The sequence below is a fragment of the Cuculus canorus genome, chromosome 1, assembly GCF_017976375.1.
Source record: "Cuculus canorus isolate bCucCan1 chromosome 1, bCucCan1.pri, whole genome shotgun sequence".
Lineage (NCBI taxonomy): Eukaryota > Metazoa > Chordata > Aves > Cuculiformes > Cuculidae > Cuculus > Cuculus canorus.
Window position 1 is genome coordinate 68862021 of NC_071401.1, and position 7756 is coordinate 68869776.

The 7756-nt window shown below is 38.7% G+C and overlaps 1 protein-coding gene across 1 annotated transcript in view; it reads left to right on the plus strand.

Annotated features, from left to right (window-relative positions):
* VWA3B (von Willebrand factor A domain containing 3B) overlaps positions 1-4251 on the plus strand; it is a 70937-nt gene extending 66686 nt beyond the window's left edge. Inside the window, exon 29 of the mRNA XM_054057041.1 lies at positions 3975-4251. Within this exon, the coding sequence (XP_053913016.1) occupies positions 3975-4213 (239 nt within the window). The 3' untranslated portion in view covers positions 4214-4251. The remainder of the gene's footprint in view (positions 1-3974) is intronic.
* Positions 4252-7756: the final 3505 nt, after the last annotated feature.

Below are 7756 nucleotides of genomic sequence, written 5' to 3' on the forward strand. Positions count from 1 at the left end.
CATCATGTTGTCAATCAACTTGATTTGGCTCCTTTGTTGAACTTTCCTTCTGTGTTCTCACTCGCCATCCAAAGATTGTCTGCAGATTCCATTTACATTGCTTATACTGGGTGTTATAGTGCCACTGCATTTTAGGAGTCAAGAGTTAGAGCCAAGAGTGGTCAGTATTATGTGAGAGCAGAGATGCTGAGCTTGTCCTGTAGCTGTATGAGAGACCACAGCTTCCAGCGGTAGGGTTACTTCACTGGAAATACTCAATTATCCCACACTCGTCCCTCTTCGACATCTTGAGATGCAGATGCTGAGTAAATGTGAAATAATGCTAATGTGATCAGCAAGTCCTGGTACTGATTTTATGTAGGTTGCAAGAAAGATTGAATGTGAGCAGTGGCTATCTAGCACTTGAATCCTGCCTAGACCTACCAAATACCCTCGTAACACCCTACTACAGTTCTAGCTTTGAGGTGGCATGCAGGTCAAACATGCTATAAGAGAGTACTCTGTCCTCTTTTGATGACACCAGGGACATTTGATGTGGCTTTTATTTTTTTTCTTTTAAATGTATTTTCATTTACATATCCTTCTGTGCTTTAACAGAAAAAGGAAAGTCAGAGAGCTAATGAAGATGTTAAATAAGTCTATATTGCCACCTTCAGATACCTCTTTATCTGATCTCTGTACATGATTGCGCTTTTATCCTATTTGGGTGTAGATATTTGTTCCAATTTCATATACTTCATTATTTCTTGATTTTTTATCACAAAGGCAGATTTAAAAAAAATACAGACAGCATCTCAAAAAACTATTTTGAATACCTCTAGCTACTATTAATTGTTAAAGCCAATAACTTTGGTATCTAAATATCTTTTAGGGTAACTAGGTTATGCTTATTTTTTCAAGATCTCTAAAAGCAGTCCATTAAACTTGGAAGTGGTTTATCTGAAAGATGCATAATACTCCCACATATTCTTTTCCTTGTAATATCTCATACCTGAATAATTGGGATATCTTTTGACATTAAAAAAAGCTCAATAGTCCTGATCTATTTTCCTAAAGTTAAGGCTTTTTCTTCATGTTTATACACAATAGTTTTCTGTGAACGTTAGTATGTGTCTGAAGCGTTAAAAGCATTTAATGCCATCAATACTCCCTACATTTCCTTCCCAAAGGTTTGTTTTATCACTTCTTAGGAACTCTCTAGATACAGATATATTTTTTTAATAATCTGTTTGGGTTGTGTTTTGTAGCTACTTTGTGTGTAGCACTTCATCCAGTGGTTCTGCTGACTTCATGTGTATGTTTCTCCATTATATGAGGAAGTTCTCCTGAACTTGAATGAGAATTGCCTAACACAGAGATGGATTTTTGTGCTTCCAAGATAAAGTGGATCCAGGAGCATGGCTTTTATATAGGTCACTGATGGAGCCTTGTGTTTCCATGAAGTGTTCCACAGTGCTGTGGGTCCCATATGAATTAATGGAGCATTTTTGAACGTTTGTGGTTTGGTTTGTGCCTAGCTAAAATATTGCTGATTGTTAGGGGGAATCAACAAACTATTCCCACTCAGAATTCACAGAAGTGAATAAAGATTAAGTAATTGTATATTTAGTATATGTTAGCTTCATTATTATGTTGATGTGTAAATTTGTCTTATTTATTCCAAAACTACTATACTTAACATATTGTTATTTTAATGTGTATGTCTGCTACTCCTATTGTGTTAGCTCTGTATAGTTAAAAGACAGTGAATAAAGCTCTGGCAAATTCCCAGTGTTAGTGGGACAATGATTCTTTGTCTAGGTAACTCAAATAGAACGATTTAGTTGAGCAAGATTATAATCACTTAACTCTCTCATTGGTTATTGCAATCATTGTTTTTATAGATGCTTTAAAACATGTCTGTTTTTCTACAGAAAAATTCTTCTCCCTGTCTCTCTAATTTTCTCTGTGTTCTGTAATTCTTAAAATCAATATCCATTTCACATTATTTCCTTGATGATTTTTCAAAATGATGATGTAGAAAAAAACTAAATCAGAAAACAATTGAGAGTGAAGCACAGATATGATATATAGTGACAGGCTGCATTGTCTAAAGCATAAGCAAATCATAACAGAGCCCGCATCTCCTTTTTAATTTATAATGGGATGTGACTTGAAGCAATTACACTGATAATTACTGTAACTGCCAATATGGGGTAGGTGGGAGACCTTTGAAAATGATCATTTTCTATCCTTTGCTGTGACAAATCTAGTTCCTCTGAGTTGGGGTCAAGAGTGTAACACCTGTGGCACCTGGCAGTCTCGTGGATTGGCTGGGTTTCCCACAGCAGAATTTCACATTTTTAGCACTCACTTGTTTTTCAGTCTCATTTTCCAGATAGTTCATTCAGTGTTTGGAGAAGGCTACCATAATAAAGCAGTGTTCCCATCTGCCAGTCATGACTTGTTTAATAAGCAGTTAATGCTAATTCAGCTATGCTTACATCTGTTACTTACTGCAGCTGTGTGCTCTTAAGGGCTCCCCAACAGCCTCCAGATTTAGCTTTTGTTTTTCTGTTCATAGCATGTTACAACTTAGCTGGAACTACTCTCTTCTGTCAGGGTTGTCTGCTCATCAAAAGAGGAAAGTGTGTTAAACTTTCCGTCTCTTTCCCCATGAAGAGTGAAACATGGAGGGGTGCAAAGGAATTGCAGTTCCGTTGGTGTAGGAGGCATATGTTAGGGTGTAGGTTCCATTGGTGTAGGAGGCATGTGTTGGCTTGTCTGGAGGGGTGGAAGGAAGGGTTATTTTGTCCAGATTCTGAGAGCAAGACCAGAATGGTTTCTTTTAACACCTCGGCAAGGCACATAGAGAACACATGCACTGGGTAAAGAAAAGAAGCTGTTCGTGAATTGGGGGCGAAGGGGAACACTCATTTAAGAGTGCATCTTTCATTTTATACAGGGCACTACTATGGCTGGAATACCTTTCAGTATTTTAGTGTTTTTGTACTGCCGACAGATACCGTCAGCTTATAGGATACAGTCAAGAAATTTTCTAAACCTTACACAAGTGAAATCCAGATTCCTGTCTCTTTGGTTGCCCGAGAATAAATATGTACCTTTTGTGTGTCTAAATGCCAATGTTGTTTGTGTATGAGATAATATCCAAAGGCATGCCTTTGATGTTTAAACACTCAGCTTCAGGGTTTTCAGTGGCAGCTATAGGTGATCAGCATTCCTAGAACTAACCATACTTATGCCTCGTACTCTCTGCATACTCTATCTGTGCTGTTGCTTGCCCACTTCATGTATCATCATTTTATTTTTTAGATGCCTTCCATGCTTTTGTTTTTTGCTACAGGAGTTTATTATATGATCATTTAAATCCCCCAAATCCTCCCTAAAGAAATAGATGAAGCGAAATAAAGCATGTGATTTTGTGTACTTTTTTCCTTCCTATTTTATTCTCTTTCATTTTTTCCTCCTGCTTCCAGTCTTTTGCCGTTCATTCATTATAGTTGCTGTCATTTTGTGCCAAGAGGGTACCTAGTAGTTGGTGGTCTCATTTGATATGACTGTAAAAAATGACTTTTCAATGGCACAGTACTGTTAATAGCAAATCAGAGAAGATAAGCACGGTTGTACTGGGTCAGACAAAGTTCCATATAGCCTGGACCCTGTCCCTAGCAGTGGCTAGAGGAGAATTCCTGAGGAAAAGTAAGAAAAATAATTGGCAAGTGCATAACAACAACTACAAGCTGAGAAAATGAGAATAAAGGAGCAGACTGGTTTGAACTTCTGAGGATGAAAGCAAAAAGGAAAGCGGTAAAAAGCTTCCTTACATAAGACTGTTGCTCTGTTACCACAGCCAGGAAGTCATTGGTTCCATGATAAATTCCAAAGTGTGTCTTGGGGGAGGTGCTGAACTGTTATATCCAAGCTCATGATGGGTTAATATATTCTCTCACTAAAGACTACCTTTTCTCTTTTAGCATCTTCATTCTCCGTTTCATCTTCCTGGCGTTCATTGAGGCGTCGATCTCTAGAGCTGCCGAGAGCTCCAACTCACTGCTCAGCAAAGCATTCCTGTTGCTTGCACGGTCCTGCTGTAGAACAAGATCCAGAACCTGGTAAAAGCAGCGTCACAAGAACCACTAGAGTCAACATAGACCAGCAAGGTTTGTCCAGACAGCCTCAGCACCACTGTGCAGAGCAAAGGAAGCCATGTTAATGGTGCATGATGAAGGAGCTTGTGAAAAATGGGTGAGGCTGCAGATAGAAAAGATTTTTAGCACTTGCAGCTGTGAAATTTAATTCCTTGAATCAAAAATAAACTATTTTATGCTAAATTATTTATGATTTTGCTGTCTTTCTTTGGAAGTATGAAAGAGAAACAGTGTCAGAGTTTCAGCTCTGCTGCTGAGAAGTATCAATGTAACAAGAGAGAATGGAAAATTGTATTTGTCAAAGTATCTTTTGTTTGCAGTAGACCTATTTGATTTACTGACTGTGGGTCTTTCTTACAAAATGCCTTTTTCCAAAACTCCTTTTTCACGTATTCAGTCTGTAAGGCAGCTGTGACGACCTGCTGCAGGGAGCTTATGTGGTTTTCTACTGATGCTGACTTTTATGTGTATCTGTCCTAAAGCTTTTCCACTGATGAAGTCTGTCCCATGAGAACACAGATGAAGTCCTTTGCCCCTGTTTGCGCTAACACAGGCTTAGACCAAGGGCTGACTTCTTCTCTGAGATAGAATGGAAGCAGAATCATAGAATGGTTTGATTCAGAAGACACCTTAAAGATCATCTAGTTTCAACACCCAATGCCCTGTCCATGTTTGATATAAATCCAGTGCTACTCTGAAGGCAGAGAAATTGTTCCAGTACTATGGTATTATGAATGAAAGCAGGAATTGCACCTAACCACGTTTAGGAGCATCTCTACTTTTAGCTTCCAAAGAATGGATGGATGACTGAACTGAGTAAAAAAAAATTCCAAAGAAAGAATAATTTTCTCCATCTAACAAAGTTAATGCAATATTCACCGTCCAAGACAAGATATATGAAATGGCACAGAGTTGGGGGTATTTGGTGCATCTAGCGCTGAAGATCCTCACCTCAATGAAAGTATGACTTCTGAATGTAATGACACAATTGTGTGGTTGTCTAATGCTTTCTGTTAAGAAGGTGAAGACTGATTCTTGTATTTTTGACATAAGTGAAAGGGAATGAATGATTCTTGCAAGCTGGACTGTAGATACCAATGTGATTTCTGGGCAGATACATGTATTCATCTTTACATTTCAAGTAGAGTAGAAAAGATGCACTTAAACAAACAGGCCAATAAAAGGGTATGTATTGTAACTCAGTGGTACATTTATATTCAATCAATTCCAGCTTTTATGGTAGCCAATTTAATCACAGACCTTTTCTGTGTTCCAGATACATGACACGTCTGACTGCTAGGATATTCTTCTGGATGTAGCAGTAATATCTCAGGCCTTTACCTTTGCTACCTCCTCTACACTTTGATTCCTCTCTTTTTAGATGTCCTTCTCAGATAAAGTATATCCTTGGATTAATATTACATTATTAAATTCCACATATCTTTCTGACTGAATTAGCAAATACTAAAGACTGCTGCATGATTAAGCAAAGAGTAATACAGATAATTTCACCTTACGAGATGAAGTCTGGCTGTCCTGGGTTTTCTAGATACTTAGAATGTAGCATTGTTACTGCAGATTTCAAATGGCAGAGACAAAGGTGCTGTGCTACCTCCACCCGGGGACTCTACGGCTGACAGAGCCAGTGATACAGTGGACATCTCTGCAACCGGGCATAGGTTTCAGCATGCTGTTAGGGAGGCTTTTGCATCGATATATGGGGAAACGATTTCCATCAGTGGCAAAATGAATGGGGCGGATATACAGAAGACATTTCCTCTGCTCAAGAAAGGTTATTCTAAGCTGGGGTTGGATGAAGCCCAGGTACTTTACCATACGGCTTCTCTGATGGTCTTTATGTGTGTCTGCGTCCTTTAGAATAACAGCAAAGAAGCACTTTCTTTTAGTGAGAGGTTTCTCTTTCATGCAGCACACTTCTGAGCACTAAATGTTTCGCTTAACACAATGTAACCGTGGTAGCATGGTAAGAACCTTGACTTCATGGCCCTGAAATATAAAAGAAAAAAAGCAATGAATAGTAGATGTCCCAAACATTGTGAAATGCTCAGCTCCCACCCAAGGTCTTTCAGTGTTGTCAGTACCTTGCTCTTGTGAGGCAAGTTCACAGTACAGTGGAGTGGGTGATATATTCTGCTTTGATTTTGCAGATGCAGAAAGGTCACATTTGGTTCATGGCAAAGCCAGTAGTGACTTCCTTGAGGCCAGTGTGGAGGCAATACCTGGAGCTGCTTGTGGTGCTTATTACCAAGTCTCAAGGAGCCACCTAGACAAGAAGGTGCCACACTATATTCAGATGAATGTGTGTCCCCTCCTGTAGAAGAACTATAAATACTATACTTAATACCCTGTTTTTCTTGGGCTGACCGCTGGTTGTGCTTCTATATATAAATACACAGAAAATCTCAAGGCCTATTCTGTGCTTCACATATCTAGCAGCCATTAATATGAAATGAGAGCAGCCCGATGCTATAATTCAAGAAAGAGTATAATAGACAGATATATATATTCCTTTATCTATCAGTTTGGGGTAAAATCTGAGATTTTGATACCTATTTCTCTTTCAGCATGGATCAAAAATAAAGGTATATAGATATTTTTATTTAGTATAGGAGAATTATGGATTTTGTGTAGCCAGAACGACCTTGCAGCCAGGATAACTGAGCGGGATATGAGAGGGTTGAATTTTTTCCCTAGCTTTATTCAGAGAAGGCTCAAACCTGGGAAAAACTGTGATTCTGAAATGGTCTGTCCTGGAAGCTGCAGTCTGGATGGTTCATGCTACCTTCTGTTCTGCCGGTCAGGCTACTTACTTGATCCATGAAGTCCTGGAGTATTCTCTTGGAGGATGGAGCTGGCACACACAGAGAGTCCCTGGTTATAGGGATTCAATGGGTATCTGTTCCATGCAGAGGGAAAACTGGAAGTGATATAACTATAATACAGCATCCATGAAATTTTAGGACAGGATAGCTCAGAACAAATATTTCCATTGTCTACATGAACTCTGTTTTTCTGGAGCAAATCGCACTACCAATGAACAGAAGAGTCCCATAAATTTTGATAGAAAAGATACCGCAATGAAAAATCTATTGAATAGAAAATTTACTTTTCCCCCAAGAACAGCTTTCAATCAACTGGACTTTGGAATCTATAAGTTCATATTTCTAGCAGAAGATGCATCTCTATCACACTAACGCAGCACTGATGTGATTGTCTCACCTATGCTGCTTGTGATTACCACGTATTGGAGGCTGACCATGTGCAGTTCCAGAAAGCATATCTTTATATTCCACTGCAATAAAAATTTGTGAGAAATACAAACAGGAATGCTAAACAAGTCCAGGATCAAAACTGGCAGCACAGGTAATCTGAATGATGAATTCTTCTTCTGCATAAGGAGTGATCATCAATCACTCTTGGTTCTTTAGACAAGCTATATTTAAAGATTGATTTATTATAGAAATACAGATGGTGATGGATGAGTTCGCTTTTCACTTTTTATTAAGAATCTGCTCCTTTCTGAATGTGCATTCTGACCTCAAAAAGCACCTGTCATAGAACAACAGTTATTAATTTTCCATACTGCA